We start from the raw sequence: 19,093 nt of genomic DNA, 5'->3' as shown, positions 1-19,093 counted from the left end.
GCTGAAGTTTTCCAGAAGCTTTAGAGGTGCTGCTTGAGAAAGGAAGTTTGGTTTGTTTTCCTAGTTGACAAACTTCACAAACTTTGTCACATTCACTCATAGCAGGTAAATTTTGAACTATATGCTGAGAATGCATCTTACTCAATGTAGTGTAATTAAAATGGCCAAGTCTTTTGTGCCAAAGAGTGGAATTCACTTCATTGAGTTGATAAGCATTATAGCTAGTATGTCTCCAATTAATGCTGAAATTTTTATCATGCATTTTTACAGTCATTAATCTATTTCCTTCAGGATCAGCTATAACACATGTTTTATTTTCAAAATGCAATGCATAACCTTTCTCTAACATTTGAGCAACACTTAATAAGTTATGATTGATTTGAGGAACATAAAGAACATCATTAATCACCTTAATGCCTGTTGGAGACTCAATGAGGACTGCACTTTTTCCTTTTACATCTAGCAGCTCACCATTTCTGATCTTCACTTTGGAGGTGTAAGTGCAGTCAAGCTTCACCAATAAATCGCTATCATATGTCATATGGTTTGAACATCCACTATCTATTAGCCAAGTGGAATGTTCTTCTGCCATGTCACAATTGGACACCATAAACAACTGCTCACTTGTTTCATTTTGCTTCTCCACTTCCTGGACTTGCTGACTTTGCTGAAATGGGCTGCTTTCTTTACTTTTGCAGACTTTATCAACATGTCCAAATTGGTTACAGATCCTACATTTAGCATTAGGTCTGTACCAACAAAAATTTGGAGAGTGGCCTCTTTTTTTGCAATGAGGACATGGTTGATACCTTCCTTTCTTATCTCCAAATTTCTGGCTCTCACTTCCAGCTTGTTTCCATTTTTCCTTTTTTTCACCAAAGAATTTTTTGTGAGGACTGTTGTTAAACTTCTTCTCATTTGTTTTAGCACTGAAAGCTCCTTCTATGGTTTCTTCTTGCCTTCTTAAAGCTCTTCTTTGGTCTTGAGCTTTCAAGGCATTAACCACTTCAGCTAAAGTTAACTCTGAAAAATTTTTGGAGTCTTCAAGAGAAGATATCTTGGCCTCATACCTTTCCGGAATGCTCACCAAGATTTTTTCAACAATCCTTTCATCAGATAACTTTTCTCCCATCAATCTAATCTGATTAACAATCTTCATGGTTCTGTCAACATATTCTTGTATGGATTCGGTCTCCTTCATCTTAAGTACTTCAAACTCTCTTCTAAGATTCAAGGCCATCATCTGCCTTGACCTTTCATTGCCCTGGGAGTCCTCTTGGAGCTTGTCCCAGGCCTCTTTGGCAGTTTCACAAGCAACAATCTTTGTGAATACTGCATCTGTTACACCTTGATGAAGAATGGACAGTGCTCTAGGAGCTTTAGTTACCTCCTCTTCATGCAGTCTGATTTGATTTAGAGTAGGATTCGGCCCCAAAGGAGGAGGCTGCTTTTCCTCCTCGACATACTGCCACAATCCAACTCCTCTAAGGAAGGCTTTCATCTTTACTGCCCAAATATGATAGTTTTCTCCATTGTATACAGGTGGAGACAAGGAAGAAGAGGATGAAGCCATCAAGCAAATCAATTCTGAAAAAACTTATCAAGAAATTTAATTTCAGCCAACACAGCCCTTTAAGATCTAATTATGCTCTGATACCATGTTGTGATGCTGAACCAAAAGACAGAATTAGATGCTAAACCAAGAAGAAGAAAAAACTGGAAGCAGATTTTTCCAGAAGAACACAAAGCACAGAGCATGGAAGAAAAAACTAGTAATTTTCGTATCTCATTGATATAGGATTTTTATACATATATATTTGATAAGATACAAGCTTTTACACCATACTTTAATAAATGTTAGCCATACTTGATACAGTAAAAAACTTCCAAAAACCTTAAAAGCAGGATCATCACACATTTTAAACTACCACTGCTGACTTGGATTATTTAACAAAAAAATATAAACAAGCTCAACTTGCTAACAGTTATCCACACTCCAAGTCTAAAAGATCCCAAATTTCTAATATGGTATCAGAGTCTCTTGATTCAAGACTTGTCTGAGCATGATGGGTTGAGCTAAAAGAAGTTAGAACCTTGAGTTAAAACCTAGGTGAACCAATGGGCTAGCCAAAAAGTGCTAGATCTTGTTTTGGGTGAGCCATCCAGATCCAAGTTTAGATGGATGTCTGTTCCTATAATGGGAAAATCTTTATCATATATTTCTTCTTGTCTAACCATATATTCAAGGATATCTTTACAGTTTCAAATATGAGGAAAGAATCTTATGTTAGAAGAATTTGTGATCCTACTGGTGACATCCACATGATTCAATGATTAAGCTTTTGGCATTGCCCAGAAACAGCCAGTGTCCTGAAAAGGGTACAAGCATCCCAGTAACAGAGTATTCTTTCTCTATAATGAATTAAAACGAAAGTAAATGAATTCAGGGTAGAACAGATCCTGAAAAATATGATTTTTGATTGATGGATATATCAACATCATCTATTGCTGAATATCACATATTGAAAAATACGATTTGAGCTAATAGTTGAAATGGGTTGATGCAGAATGATCTACGCAAGAACCACACAGTCAGGTCGCAGTTTCATGAGATGTGTGCAAAAGTTGGAGTGGATCCCTTGGCGTGAAATAAGAGTTTCTGGGCAGAGCTTTTAGGGATTGGTGGTTTCTATTATGAACTTGATTAGTGTCATATTTAATATCGGTCCATATCTCATGAGTCATGACAATAGTTTTTTAAGGTGTGATGTTATGTAAATGTTGAAAAAATTCTGGATGCATGTAAATGCCTAAGATTCCTTTTATAACCTCTCTAAGACTCCTTTTAGTAAATTGGCTATTACTTGATCTTATTATTAGTTTATTTTTGAAGGAACGACTGAAATTTGCAATCTGTAAATTGATGATTTTGTTCCTCTTCTTACCAACAGGAAACTGCAATTTCATGTTCGAGTGAGTGTAGGATGTTCCTGCCTAATGTGCTCATAATTTAATGGAAATTTCTGCCGAGGAAAAGGTTGTTATGCTGCGTGAATTGGGGAGAACATCCCTGAATAGATTGTGTTCTCTGTGATATAATAATAGGAAGCCTGATTTGGTTCTTCATATCCTAAAATTAGAACCAGGTCTCCATGTTTCCTCTTATCTGTTTAATTCAATCATAAGAATCATGTTTTTTGTGGTAGCTGGCTTCTTACCTTTTAAATTAAATCAGCTGAACTTTTTGGCATTGCAGCTACAAGTTTCTGCACGTAGCTGTATATCTTTGTCTGTGACTTCTAAATAACTCCACCTATAGGTTTTATCAATGATGTGCTCGTTATACCTACTTGTACAAAGTTACATTCACGATTTCATAGAATGTTTATACTGAAATATAGCGGCTTGGCTAGACGGGGGTACAAATTGTTGAGATTTGCTTGGCAACAAGACCACACAATGGAGGTCTAATCAACATGCAGGAACTCTGCAATCTCCTCCGGCTGAGGCGAAAAAGTGATCGTGAAGCTGCATCTGAGGATGACTGCGTGCGTGCCATAAGTAAGCTGAAGGTAATGAAATTAAGCCTATTTTGGGTACATTTCATGTTGATGAAATTATGGTGATCGATAAATAAACACCCAATGCTTAAATTTATCCAGGTAATGGGTAGTGGTTTTGAGGTGATTTCCGCTGGAAAGAAAAAGCTTGTCCGCTCTGTTCCTACTGAGTTGAACAAAGACCATAATCAAAATTTGAAGTTGGCCCAGGTTATAACCATTTTCTTTATACGATTCCATATTCAAAATTCTTTTTGGAATGTCGGCAAAAACATGAAAAATTTGTCTTTCTTTACTCTTCTGAGTGGAATAATGGTTTACCAGTTGAAAAATATCCAAGTTCATTACCCTTTTGGCTCTTTTAGGCTCAAGGTTTTGTAACCGTTGATGAGGTAGAGAGACTGCTTTCGTGGACAATTGGTTGTGCCATTGATGCACTTGGTGGTTGTTAGACGTAAGTTCTTGCTATCATTGGCCTTCATATTTTGTACTACTAAATATATATATATTGTTTTGCTTATGTTGGTCACTTGTATGGTTGGATGCATTGGACTCATAAATCCTTACTGTTTGATATACAGGAAGGTTTTGCTATGATTGGCCACAGAGATGGCAGACGATGGTATTGGTTCCCCTGTGTGTCTTCAATCACCTCATCAGTTGGATGTTTCCTCTTTCAATAAAATTCTATTGAATCAAAATGTCATTCGTGGATACCCAAAAGATAAAGTGCAAAAAGGTATCATATATCTCCTTTTCCACTTTTGCCATCCTACACAGTTATGATGTTCATGGATATATGTTAAGCTTTTAAGCCATTTTTCCCATGAGAATATTATGTGCCATCTTTCAAGGTAAATGAAAATAACGACAGTTGATGTGGGCAAAAAAATGTGTTTATACATGTTTATCCACAGTTGAGATGCAAATCCTCGGTTTATACCATTAAAGTCCTGTCAACTTTGAGTATGTGTTGACTGAGGCCATTTAGATACAGGTCGGTAGAGCAGGGTATAAGGATATGGCACTGGTTCGGTTGTTTCAGAATTCCATTTGTTGGCAAATTTTCTTTGTTGGGGCACTATTCATTCAATGTATATGAGCCTCTTTGATTTATCGAAAGTACTTCCTATCTTCAGTTGACCTTTGGATTCCCTTGTGTTGCTGTAGTCAACAGATTTTACAGATTACACATTCTGTGTTTTCCTGGCAAGGTGTAAAAGAGGGAAACCTGAAATGATTCGCAATAATAAGTAAATTTCCAAAACTCTCATAAAAAGAAGTCTTGATCTTCTATTATAGGGCTTTTGATTAAAGCTATATTATGAACAAATGTTGAAGGCTTGACTTACTAAAGATAAGCTTTATAGATGAGATGAATTTACAATAAAGAAGGCTCCAATGAAATTTATAGATAAAACGAGTTTATTAATTTCAGTTGTTCTTTATAACTTGAAATTTTGAGCTTGCAAGAAAGAGTGGTTATAACTTGCATCAAAATATTATTCCATCATTTTATTTCATAAATTGCAACTTTACATCTTTCTGTAGAAAATACAAATATCATCATTTGAGTGCTAAACTCAAATGGAAATTAGTACAAATATCATAACCACTAATAACATCTTTCTGTAGAAAATACAAAATACATTAGCTCCAAACATTCAAAGATCAAAATAGAAACACAAAAAGTCTAATAACATTTTCTTACAACACTGCCCAGTTTGTCCTGGAGGCGATTCAGGAATTGGAAATACATGCACCTCCATCTCCTGTTGAAGAATAGAGGTCCTATAAAACTCCAGAATCCCACCACAAATCCAAGAGCCATACTTACATAAAACCAGTCTACTCCATCTTCATTACGTTCTTTTTCTCCTCTGTTTGGAACGCTCACTGTGCAATTATTAGAAAGAGGGGGACCACAAAGTTCATTGCCAGTAAAAGAAGATGCACTAAAGGTTCGTAGTTGAGTGCTTGAAGGAATTCTTCCAGAAAGTTTGTTGTTGGATAAGTTCAGGACACTTAAAAATGTTAGATTTGAAATGCTTTGTGGGATTTCACCAGAAAGTTGATTTCCAGAAAAATCAATGGACTCTAGAGAACTCATAGCACCAATGTTCTCCAGAATTTTGCCGGTCAAAGAATTGTGAGACAAATTCAGTGATTGCAACGTTGAAAGATCCGTCACTCCCATAGGGATGCCTCCAGAGAAGTTATTTTTTGAAAGATCTATCTTCCTTACAAATTTCAAAATTGTACTATATTTAGCCATTTCACCTTTATTCACAAGTAATGCATCCTCTATAAAACTTAAATTAAAATAATCATTAGACAGGTACTCTATATCATCATCCATTTCACTCTTTCTCATCATGGTGCTGAAGTTACTGATACACCTTGGTATGTTTCCAAATAAATTGTTATAAGCCAAATCTAAGATTTGTAGAGAAGTGAGATGGCAAAGTTCCCTTGGTAAAAGACCTTGAAACTTATTTGATCGAAGGATGAGAATCTTTATTCTTGAAAATCTTTCTCCTATCCATGCAGAGACACTTCCAACAAACTCATTTTCACCAAGATCAAGTTTAACTAACTTTGTACAGTTCTGAAGTGACAAAGGTACCTCCCCAACAAAGTTGTTTTTGCGAAGGTTTAATGACTGAAGAGAAGTTAAAGACCCAATAGAAGGAGAAAGGGTTCCAGTGAATCTATTGTTATCTAAATTTAGAACTTTTAAGTGTTTCCAATTCATCCAACAATCAGGTAATTCCCCTGATAAGAAGTTTTTATTGAGGATGAGTATTTCCATCGAACTTTTTGACTCATTCATCTCATTACACAGCTAAGCGTATATGGATCCTAAAAAAGCATTATTGGAAAGATCGAGTATATACATATTTATGGGTGTCTGAGGTAAAGGGCCTGATAGATTATTTGAATTCAAGTCAAGAACATCAAGTTGATTTGACTCGATTAAATTTGGAATCTCCCCACAGAATTTGTTGTGTGAGAGATTTAAAAATGTTAATGGAAATTTAAACAAATATTGTGGAATAGTGTCAAAAATGCTTGAGTTGGATATATCAAGGTAAAACAAACTCCTTTGTGAATGAAGCCAAGATGGAAAATTGGGGCCTAAATGACAAGAACCTAATCCTAAGTACAGAAGTTTAAATGGAGGAACCCACTGAGGAGGGAATTTAAACGTTAATGAATTTCCAGATGCTCCTAATCCGATCAGTCTTGTGAGATTGTTAAAGTGGATTTCAGAAAGAGTTCCGTTGAATTGGTTATACGAAAGATATAGAATTTCTAAGGATGAAAGTTCTCCTAATGACCTTGGAATAGGACCTGAAATTGAGTTGTTAACTAAAGAAAGAGATTTTAAATTTTTAAACCGTCCAAGTTGATAGGTCAATGGACCAAAAAGATGAGCATCGGTGAAGTCCAAGGACTCTACGACTTTTGCAACACATTTAGAGAAAATATTCAAGGCTTGAGATATTTCCTCATTCAATCTATCTCCTACGAGAAATATTGATCTCAAGTTGCAAAGTCTTCCAAATGATACTGGCATTCCTCCTTCAAAATTATTTTGTGAGAGATCAAGTGCTTTGATAGATGACAGGTTTCCTAGGCCATCCATTGAGCCTTGCAAGAAATTGCCCCAAAGGAAAAGTTCCTCAAGATTTCTAAGTCTGTACAACCAACTAGGCATTGAGGAATTGAAAAGATTATAAGATAAATCAAGATGTCTACAGGAAGTCAAGTTTTGAAGTCCATCAGGGATTGGACCTTCAAAATGATTTCCACTTAGATCAAGGGAGGCAAGAGATGAAAAATTTGCTATAGGTTTGGGAGGAAAGTGATGAAGTTTACAGTATGATAATTTTATCACCACTAAGGAAGGGAGAGTGTGTATCACTTGCAACCAATCAGAGGAATTGCTAAGATCCACACCATCCAAATCAAGGTGTTTCAAAAAAGAAAGACGAGATAACCACCAAAAATTTTCAACAGGTAACATGCTTCGCCAGTAATCACCCATGCAAAGAACCTGTAAATTAGAGAGATTTCCAAGTTGGGGAGGAATCACACCCTGGAACGAATTCAGAGATAGATTGAGGTACCTTAAATTCTGCATAGATCCAAGAAATCTGGGAATCCTTCAAAATTGTTGTCGCTCAAGTCCAAGGAACGCAAATGCTTCAAATCAAGCAAAGAGGGATTTATTTTACCGTACAACTTTGACCTCTCGTAAGCTTCATCTTCAGCTGGAGTTGCATACTCATTCAGTGGGGCAGTCCTAAGGTTGAGCTCAAGCACATGGCCCGTCAAATTGTCACAGACAATACCTGACCATATACAGCAATCTTCAACACCAGAAGTCCAAGAGACAAGCCGATTAGCAGGATCAATGAGATCTTGCTTGAACCTTAGAAGTGCTAGTCTCTCGCTTTGGAGGCAACCAACAGAAGAGCTTCGTCTACAGAAGCTAATGTTGATGGTCGCTATAGTGATGAAAACAAAGGCAACAACTATTCTCATGGTTTGCTTCATTTGTTTTAAGGAAATGTGCATACCAGAACACCACCAATGGTTTGCTATTTATACAGTTTTTTGCTAACTTGACATGGGAACCATTCAAATCCAAACAATTACTGGGAAAGCTCCATGAATTTTCTTGCTCTTTATTAGTGTAACAAGATTTTAATGATATTTAATCCCGTGCTCTCGTTGTCAATTAATTACAAGGAAGAATAAGTGAAGGTTTTGACTTCCGAGTTAATATGCATTGCTATCAGTTACAAACACAATCACACAATTTGGAAAAAAATGCAAATACTTCTAGTATCAGTGGACCCCATTAACAGAGTAGACTCCAAGTCAATTAAAAGAGGACCACAAAATTGAACTTTGATTTTTCTAACTTTCTTTCAAGATTTTATAAAATGTTTTCTCTGTTTGAAAAATGGCAAATAATTTCCGGGAATCTTCAAGTTCTTGTAATTACAGCAGGACCCATTAACAGAGTTGAGAAAATATTTCAAAGAGAATACAATGTTTTTGGAAGAGAAAGTCTTGTGTTTATTCACCAAGAAATCACACGTATGTATAGGAGGGCTAGATTCGAAGCGAGCTTGTTCAGGCTCGAAATGAGCTTTGCTCGAACTAGCCTAAGCCTGAGCCTGAATTTTAAGCAAACAACGAATACGAACCCAAATCCTAACACCGGTTAAGCGAGCCGAGCTCGGCTCATGAGCCGCTCACTCAAATAAAAAAACATAATTTTAAGTAAAAAACGACACCGTTTGTTCCTTCAAATTATGAGCTCAAAGCGAACCTGAGCTCGAACACACGAACCAGAACTACGAGCGAGCTAAGCCCAAACACTAAAATTATGAAACGAGCCGAACATGAACATGTGTTTAGCGAGCTTGGCGAGCCCGAGCTTGTGCTCACTGAAAATGAGCTGAGCCCTGTTCGGGCTCGGCTCAGCTCGTATCAAGCCCTAATGTATAGTATTACAGTCCTGGAAATTAAGAACTAATTTAGCTAGTAGAAAATACTTATATGGGAAAGAAAATCTCTACCACCTAAATAAGCATGTAATTAGGAGCTAATATTTTTCTTGCTATACAAGACTATACAACTAATATACAGAGAATATTTCTCATATTTTCTATTACCCCCCCTCAAGTTGGAGCATGCAGATTATGAGTGCCCAACTTGCGAAGAAGATGCTCAAATTGGCAACCACCCAATGCTTTAGTAAAAATGTCAGCCGGCTGAGAACTAGTGGGAACATATGTTCGTCGAATCACACCACTGTGAATCACAGCATGAACAAAATGACAATCGATCTCAATATGTTTGATGTGCTCATGAAACACGGGGTTGGTGGCAATATGCAAAGTCGCCTGAATGTCACAGTATAGTCGTACAGGAGCCGAATGATCTACACCAAGACACAATAATAGTCTTTGCAACCATTTTAATTTACAAGTAGTCATAGCCAAAAAAAGATATTCTGCTTCAATCGATGATCGAGAAACAGTTTGTTACTTCTTGGTCTTCCAAGATATTGGAGAACTACCTAGTTGAATATACCAATCAGTCAAAGAGTGACGGGTCAGAGGACAACTCACCCAATCGGAGTCACACCAAGCAGAAAGATGCAAATTACTCTATGATTTGAGTAAAATTCCTTGGCCAGGATTTCCTTTCAAGTAACGAACCACCCTTAAGGCAGCCTCTCAATGTTCTTTTCAAGGTTGTTGCATAAACTGAGCCAATGCATGTACACAATATGATAATTCAAGTCGAGTGACCGAAAGATAAATAAGTCGACCAACCAAATATCTGTAGCTCTCTGGATCACGTAGAAAAGCACCTGTGGCCAATGCCAAATTATGATTCTGTTCGATTGGGAAAAAGACTGGTCTAGCTCCAAGCAAACCAACTTTTAAAACAATATCCAATGCATATTTTTGTTGACACAAATAAATTCCATCAGAACTGTGTGCAACTTCAATAGCCAAAAAATACTTCATATGAAAGCAATTACTCGAATACTGCTTAAATATTTGTATAGTCATATGATTATTACTTGACACAATAATGTCATCAACATAGACAAGGACATTGATTTGAACCTTGCCTTGTCGCAAAGTGAAAAGGGAATAATCGGAATAAGATTACCTAAAACCATAATCCTTTAAAGTAGAAGCCAATTTTGCAAACCAACATCTAGGAGCCTGTCGTAGCCTATACAAAGACTTCTTCAAATGGCATAGCATTCCTAGTTTATGAGCGTAAAAGCCAGGGGGTATGCACATGTACACCTTTTTTTGTAGATCTCCATGCAAAAATGCATTATGCACATCTATCTGATGAAGTTCCCAATTTTTAGCTATAGCTACTGTAAGCAAAGTACGAACTGTAACCATTTTTGCCACAAGTGCAAATGTCTCATTATAGTAGATTCCTTCAACTTGCCTATTTCCAAGAATAACCAATTAGGCTTTGTAATGTCCAATTGTTCCATCTACATTATACTTGGTCTGAAACACCCATTTACATCCTATTACTTGCTTACCGAGTGGTAATGGCTTTACAATCCACGTTTCATTATCTTCCAAAACTTGTATTTCCTTCTTCATAGCACCTCTCCATCGTTCATCTTTTACAGCTTCAACAAAGGAATTAGGTTAAACACTAGGCACAGTAATGCATAGAGAATTTATCACAGTTTACATATTGTGTAATAGGATAAGGACTACCTGAGGAACGTCGATGATCAAGTGAGTTTACAGAAAGACTCATTACTTTCACAGTGTTTAGGACAAAGTCTCATAACAAAATAAATCCACATTTCTCCTTGTGACCATGACCAAGTAATACTTCAGATTGTTGATCTTGTTTAGTTTCGACGATACCACCCCTCATGTTACAACCATATCTTGATTTCGGGTATTGTTGTTGGGCTCAATCACGTCTTGATACTGTTCATCACTCTTATCACTTTTCTCTTATTCAGGCATCCTATAGTGTTCCAACTCTTTTTCACCTAAACAATCTTTAACAATGTTTTTACCAGTCTTCTCTTGTTCATCATTGGTTTTATGTATATAAGGGAACTGATTTTCCACAAAGACTACATCTCTTGAAACAAACAATTCACCTATTTCTATATCACATATGCTCCATCCTTTCTTTCCAAAAGGGTATCCAACAAACACACATTTATGGCTTCGACTAGCAAATTTATCTCCTTTCTGTCGTTAGTTAAAAGCATAAGCCAAACATCCAAACACTTGAACATTTTCATATGAAGGAGCTTGACCATACAAAAATTCACAAGGCATTTTGCCTTTCAACAACATAGATAGAGTTCTATTAATTAAATATGCAATTGTTAACACATATTCTCCCCAAAATTCAATGGGCAAGTTTGCCTGAAAACAAAGTGCACGTGCCACATTAAGTATGTGTTGGTGTTTCCATTCCACTATTCCATTTTGTTGAGGGGTCCCAACACAGGAAGTTTAATGTATTATCCTATTCTTCACAAAGTAATCATTCAAACAACTAAACTCAGTCCTATTGTCACTCCGCACTATTTTTACATTACCTTGAAATTGTCTTTGTATTAATGCAAAGAAATTTGTCCTACTTCAGATTTATTTTACAACAAATAAACCTACACACTTCTTGAATAATCATCAACTATTGTTAAAAAATAATATGCACCACAAAAGGTTTGAGTTTCTTAAGGACCTCACAAATCACAATGAATCATTTCAAAAACGCTAGACGCTTTGTTATTACTGGACATGAACTCTTCTCTATTCTGTTTTGCTCAAAAACAAACTTCACAACTAGCGTATTTATCATTACTATGGTCAACAAACGACAATAAACTAATAATCTTATTAGAAGGATGTCCTAACCTTTGATGCCAAATTTCAAAGATATCTTTCTGCACCGTCTTCAAAGCCTTAGTACATTTCACACCTTCAATTCCCTAAAAGTAATAGAGCCTCTTGCGCTGCTTACCCATACCAATCAACACCTTGAATTGTGGTCCTGTATTACCCAAAATTTGTTAGTGAATAGAACTGTGCAATTTGTCTCTTCAATAAGTTGTGACATAGAAATCAAGTTACACTTCAAATTAAGAACATATAAAACATCGTTCAATTTTAGATATTTATTTAACATCACAATTCCTTCCTTTTCTACCATGGTTTCTTTCCCATCTGGCAATCTAATCAGGACAGGATGAACATTTTTTACATTGCTTATTAATTCAAGTCTTCCTGCCATATGATGAGAAGCTTCGGTGTCAATTATCCATTTTGTACCATTCAATCTTCCTTGATTTCCTTCCTTCTGAGCATTTAAAAGATTAAGCAGCATGTTCCATTGCTTGCTACTTAGTTCGCTCAAACTTCCTCTATCTGCCTTAACTGTCTTGCTTTCCTATGATGTCATAATTGTTGCATTGGCTCTAATTGGTCCACCATGTCCTTTACCACCTGAGTCAGTAGATTGTTTCGATCCTCTTTGTTCACATCCTAATCCACATTCATTGCCTTTTGGCCTATCACCCCACCAATTTGGATAACCAATCAGCTAAAAACATGACTCAGCGTTATGCCCCAGCTTGTCACAGTTTGTACATGCCATGGACTTATCTTTATTTCCAATTCGTCCCTTTGAAGTCAATCCTATTTGAATAGCAAAAGCTATGTGCTCACTCCGTTATTCCTTTCCACAAGTTATATTACAAACCCATTCTTCCTAAATCATTATAGCGTATGCTTGATTCAAAATATTGGAACGTACAGTTCCATAAACCGAATCGTCTAATCCTATTAAGAATTGATGCAACCTTTCTTCTTCACATTTCTTATCGAATTCTACACCAATATTACATTTGCAGTCTCCACATCTGTACACCGGGTTCTGCTTATAGTTCCCCAATTCTTCCCAGATCATCTTCAATTTTCCATAATAATTCACCATGGTCATCCCTTGTTGTTTGCACTCCACCAATTTTGTTTTGAGCTGATAAATGTGTGGTCCATTCCCTACAGAAAATCTCTTATTAATATCATCCTAAAGATCCTTTGCGATTTCCATGTATGTGATGGTTGATCGGAATGTCAGTTCTATTGTGTTCAATATCCACGATACCAGCATGAAGTTAACAGTCCACCAATCTTCTTGCTCCAAAGAATCTTCTAAAGGCTACTTTACTGAACCATCAATGAACCCATACTTTTTCTTGGCTCGAAGCGTTGTCCTTATTGCTCTTGCCTATTCGTCATAATTTTCTCCGTTTAATTGAACCTACGTAATAATATTTCTTGGATTATCATTTGTCGAAAGAAAGTATGGTGACATCATCAATATAGTTGAGGCGTCACTGCCCTCCTTTTTTTCACTACTTATATTCCCACTCATGGTTGTCTCAAAGTCAATTATAAGAGGACAACATTTTGGAGAATGAAAAGATACAAAATATTTCATTGAATGTTGTTAAATCAATTAATTGCATAAGAAAGGTCTTCAAAATTATCTTCTCAAGGTTTTCTGTATAATTTCAAATATATGGTGCTTAAAAAAAAGGGCATCAATGAAGCAATTATGGTTTTACTTGTGAGAAGAATTGATTCAATATGATAGGCTTTAGTAATTGCACATCAAAACACTTTTCTAAAAGTTATACTACTTTCCTTTCATGTGAGCTTAATGTTCTTCAACATCATTGTTGTTGTTCTAAAACATAGATCAAATTGGTCGGTTGAACCAGTTTGACTGGAACCTGATGTTTAATCCCATCTAGGCTAAGGTAAACACATGTTTTTCATTAGATCAGATTGACTCAAGGTTGAACCGGTTGAATGTATCTACTCAATTTGGTTAGATCGTTAAGGATGAAAGTACTCTTCTTGCATATGATTAGTCATAAATACCACTGGATTGGATAAATTTATGTTTAATGTTGTTCAATATGTTAACCATTGACATCCTTCTAGAAGCTCAAGTATTATTTTATTTTATTTTCAATGTGTTTGTTGACTTTCAAAATAAGATATGTGAATCCTTGCTATACTTAGTCAAGCATTATTTTATGTTCATTTCATGTTTTGAGTGATTTGTCATGGAGAAATTATAGGGAATCAATTTATGGTTCATAATTAGGAGCTTGTCATGAAGCAGAAGTAGGGAAACAATTTGTGGCTCATAATAAGGAGCTTGCCATAGAGAAAATGTAGAGAAGCAATTTGTGGCTTATAATTAGGAGCTTGTCATAAAGAGATTGCAGAGAAACTCTCATTCGTATTTCCTATATATAAATATGCTTAATAAAAATAAAATATAGCTTTCCCAAAAATTTGTCAACTTATCGACTACTTTTTCTTGCGAGTAATGTTATGTGCACAAACAACGTATACAACTTTATACACAACCAATGACATATCATTATTTGATTAGATAGTTTAAAATTAAAGATAAAATAATACTCAATCACATAATAATATATCATTGATTGTACACAAAACTATACACATGAGTTGTGTAGATAGTTTTATTTTTTTCTTGCTCCTTGAAAAAACAACACAATAAATATTTAATATATAACTATATATAATTTTATTTATGTCACTGATTTGATTGACTAATTAGACCCGTAAGACTTGGACCTAAATGTAGAAGAATTTTCTAGTACTTGTTAATTGAGTAGGTCCCCTGAACAGAGTGCACTCCAAGGCAACTAAAAGAAGACATACATAGAAAGGGATTGATTTTGGGAATACCGAAATTTTGGCCAAAAAAATCAACCTCATATACAAAATTACCACACATATAAACGTCCAAACATTTTTACCATAAATTGAGAAGAATTCTGAAAGCACCCCTTATTTGACTCGTTATTGTTCAATCACACAAAGACTCCTACATTTCTATCATATACAGTGAACATCTTTCTTTTGTCTACGCAAAAATATCAATAATAAACTCAAATTTTGGATAGTTGATTGTTGATAGTTAGATCTTTTAATTAGATTTATGGTTTGGTGAGTGATAATAAAAGATTTTTAATTGAAAAAAATCAAGAATGAACTCAAATTCTTAATTGTGTATCTATGGGAGAACAGGTCGGGGAGATCACCAAGGGTTGGTGAGTTGGCAAAAATTTCAATTTCCCTTGATTTTTCTAACTTCTGCCTTGGCAAGTTTCCATAAATAATTCCCTGTCAGGATTCTTAACTTCCAAGTTGAATAAAAAAAGGATCCATTGACAAATGAACCACGGGTTTATATTCTAATATTCATTAATTAAGCTCCAGGAAAGAACTAGAATCAGGTCATATTGAAGGGAGAAGCAGCATAAGTCTTTGAAGCATGAAAATATTCATCATATATTGAAGGTTATCTTTATAGTTTCAGATATAGGATGCTCCATGAAGAAAGAATCTTATCTTTTAAGAATTCATGATCCTACTTGTGAATCAATCTGTGATATCCAAACGATTCAATGATCAGATCATATTATGAACAAGTGTTGCAGGCTTGACTTACTAAGGATAAGCTTTATAGATGAAATGAATTTAAAGTAAAGAAGGCTAAAATGAAATTTATGGATAACATAAAATGAATTTAAAATTATTATACTGTTAAAAGGAGGCTTGACTTGCTAAGGATATAAGCTTTATAGATGAAATGAATTTAAAATTATTATTTTGTGTGTGAGTGGTGTGAGTTTTTATGTAAGTGTGAGTATTAATAAAATTTAAAATAATAATTTTTCAGTATTAATAAAATTATTATTTTGTAAGCATCATTCTTGTTCAACATATACAACTTCAAATTTTGAGCTGCATGAAAGAGTGGTTATAACTTAAAAAAATTTCTATGCTTTGTTAGGTCATATATTCAAACTAAATAATTGTAGAAGACTCCTACTCTCCGGTACTCTTCAAAAAGTCATGACAATGAAATATGAGGAGTTATGACAATGAAAGGAATGATAAGCATTTTAAAAATATTCAAGAAAATGAAAGATTCTACAAATATTAGAAGGAATGATAAGTTCACAAGTCAGCATAGGGAAAACACCTTCAACTCATCTGGTATTGACCATTTTGATTGCTTGGTAACTTTGTTGTAGTAATGCCTGCAGAACAGTAAAAAATAAGATCGAATCAAAATGAATAACTATTTGACTTGCAAAGCTTATGAATGAATAGTTCAAAGGAAATTATATAGGATTGCTTACTTTCTTTTTATCAGGACTAGTAAATTCCTTCCAACCAGTTGATGCATCAGCCCTCTAACACAGTTAATACATGAAAATAAAATTCCATCTGATCAGAAAGAACATCCAAAAATAAGACTTCAGAAAGTGGGCTTCAAGGTCTTTATTGCAAATGGCCATGTTTAGTTGGAAAGCCTAAACTAGAAATGTCAGTACTGCTGACCAGTATATCATACACAAAAGAAGCTATAAAAATACTTCACACACAGTTAATAACCACATGATGAACGAGCAATAAGCTCTGAAATTTTATGCACAAGTCAATCAACAGTATATGACGGTAAGAATCAACGGGTATAAAATCAACAAAATGCCTATTCTCATATCCCACAAAGCTCCGATAGCATGAGAAATTCAAACAGATTAATCAAACAAATAGTACAAAATAGCAGAATTTACTAACATTCATGCTATAAAGTAGGCAGAACAAGCAGCAAAGACGGATTTATCTCTACTCCTTCAAAATTGTTGTCGCTTAAGTCCAATGAACGCAAATGCTTCAAATCAACCAAGGACGGATTTATCTTACCGGACAATTTTGACCGATCACGAGCTTCAACTTCAGCTGGAGTGGAATACTCTTTCTCTAGGGGAGTTCTAAGGTTGAGCTTAAGCACATGGCCCGTCAAGTTGTCACAGACAACACCAGACCATGTACAACAATCTTCATGATCAGAAGTCCAAGAGACAAGCCGATTCACAGGATCAGTGAGATCTTGCTTGAACCTTAAAAGTGCTAGTCTCTAGCTTTGAAGGCAACCAACAGAAGAGCTTCCTTTGCAGAAGCTAATGTTGATGGTCGCTACAGCAATGAAAACAAAGGCAACAACTATTCTCATGGTTTGCTTCATTTGTTTTAAGGAAATGTGCATACCCGAACAGTACCAATGGTTTGATATTTATACAGCTTTTTGGTAAGTGATTTGGGAACCATTCAAATCCAAACAATTACTAGAAAAGCCCCATGAAGTTTCTTGCTCTTTGCTAATACAGCAAGATTTTCAAAGATATTGAATAAACGAATTAAAAGAGGACAACAAAATCGAACTTGTCAAAATTGTTGGGTTTTTTTAATGATTGCAAAACCTAATCTTGACTATTTGCCGAACAAATTCCAAGAAGCTGAGCAGTTGATTTGGCAGCCATTGCACGGGGGTTATTGATGGAAGAAAACAGAAGGAATATTTAATTTTAAGTATTTTGATATTATATTATTACGTGATTAATTATTATTTTATTAAAATATTCAAATTTTTGTTATTATTTTTAATTGTTTATATAAATTTATCACATTTTTTTACACTAAATATTTATACCATAAAATCTAAACATTTTTTAAAATACCCTTGTATTTGATTAAAGTGTGAAATTCGTACAAAGTTACTATTTAATCACACAAAAACTGATACATTTTTGTTATATCGAGAATGAACTCAAATTCTAGATTATTAATTGTTGATGGTTGAATTTTTTAGTTAAATCTAGAATTTATTGAGTAATAATAAAAAATTTTAATCAACAAATATCAAGAATGAATTCAAATTCTGTGTTTTTAAAAAATTGAGTAAATACAAAGGTTTTGACTTCCAAGTCAATTGACATCGCTATCGATTACACATGATCAAAAATTTTTAATTGCTCAACTTGGAAAAAGATGCAGATACTTCTAATTTTAGTTGGCCCCATTAAATATTATGTTAGTTATATGTGAATTTGACTTTAATATTTATTTTTACTTATAAAAAATTAATAGTATTTTATTAAAATATTTAACATGCAGTTTCTTGCTCTTCACTAATGCAGCAAGATTTTCAAAGATACTGAATAAGTTTATTAAAAGAGGACAACAAAATCGAACTTTGAATTTTCTAATTTTCTTTCAAGATTTTATGGCACACTTTCTCAGTTTGAAAAATTGCAAATAATTTCCGGGAATCTTCAAATACTTGTAATTTCAACAGGAACCATGAACAGAGCAGACTCCAAGTAAATAATAAGAGAACAACATTATGGAGAACGAAAAGATATAAAATATTTCATTGATTGTTGCAATTAAAACAATTTATTGCATGGGGGAGGTCTTCAAACTTATTTTCTCAAGGTTTTCTGTATAATTTCAAATATACGGTACTACAAAAAAATAGGGACATCTATGAAACAGTTATGGCTTCACTTGTGAGAAACAATTGATTCAATATGATAGGGCTTTTGTCATTGCACATAGAAACACTTTTCTGCATATAACAAATAAAACAAAACAAATAAAGTCAAATAATGATACCAGATGATGATCCTCCAATCGTTTCCTCTGTCATAAATTGTCAAAACTAAGGGTATTCAAAGCCAGTTAGTCATAAATTATCATATTTTATTTTTCTAATTTTTTCAAAAATATGTTTGATATTTTATTAATTTTTTTTAAAACTAATCTAACTCAATTAATCAGTTTTAACAATTAAACAAACCAGCCGATAACCAAATTAAAAATCAATTATTCTATATTTTTTAACCAATATCCCAATCAATTTTTTAAATATATATTTTTTTTTTCTATTTAATTTTTGCTTCGATTCGATTATCAAATGATTTTGAAAAAACCTCTAATCAAAACTCATAAGACCTATTTCTTTTTTCACCATATTCCATCCTAACCATAAACTCCACCAAAATTATATTAAAATCCTTTAAGCAATTATGC

General features: G+C 34.5%; 1 protein-coding gene, 1 long non-coding RNA gene and 1 pseudogene across 2 annotated transcripts; 1 reads left to right on the top strand and 2 right to left on the bottom strand.

The window, feature by feature from the left end:
- The first annotated feature begins 2,561 nt into the window (after window positions 1-2,561).
- Window positions 2,562-4,243, top strand: LOC123201729 (annotated as a pseudogene).
- An 883-nt stretch (window positions 4,244-5,126) lies between these two features.
- Window positions 5,127-8,111, bottom strand: LOC123201728 (receptor-like protein EIX2). Its single transcript, XM_044617289.1, has 4 exons — window positions 7,816-8,111; window positions 6,728-7,729; window positions 5,272-6,271; window positions 5,127-5,189 (listed from the first exon to the last, which is right to left on the bottom strand). The coding sequence occupies exons 1-4, from the start codon at window positions 8,109-8,111 to the stop codon at window positions 5,127-5,129; spliced, it is 2,361 nt and encodes a 786-aa protein (XP_044473224.1).
- Window positions 8,112-16,193: 8,082 nt separating this feature from the next.
- LOC123202428 lies at window positions 16,194-17,642 on the bottom strand. The gene is made up of 3 exons (XR_006498964.1): window positions 16,799-17,642; window positions 16,357-16,410; window positions 16,194-16,254 (listed from the first exon to the last, which is right to left on the bottom strand). It is a non-coding gene; the product is annotated as an uncharacterized LOC123202428 (long non-coding RNA).
- Between the last annotated feature and the right edge of the window lie 1,451 nt (window positions 17,643-19,093).

The sequence above is a fragment of the Mangifera indica genome, chromosome 18, assembly GCF_011075055.1.
Source record: "Mangifera indica cultivar Alphonso chromosome 18, CATAS_Mindica_2.1, whole genome shotgun sequence".
Taxonomy (NCBI): Eukaryota; Viridiplantae; Streptophyta; class Magnoliopsida; order Sapindales; family Anacardiaceae; genus Mangifera; species Mangifera indica.
Note: the sequence above shows the minus strand (reverse complement) of the source record. Positions and strands in the feature narration are given on the sequence as shown.

Excerpts from the sequence above, each read along its gene's own strand:
- LOC123201728 (XM_044617289.1), bottom strand. The coding sequence starts at position 8,111 with ATGAGAATAGTTGTTGCCTTTGTTTTCATCACTATAGCGACCATCAAC. Across the intron at positions 6,272-6,727 it reads GTTCCTCCATTTAAACTTCT|ATTCACTGGAACCCTTTCTC; the intron begins GTACTTAGGATT and ends AGATAACAATAG. Across the intron at positions 5,190-5,271 it reads AGGACAAACTGGGCAGTGTT|AAAGATGTTATTAGTGGTTA; the intron begins GTAAGAAAATGT and ends TATTTTCTACAG.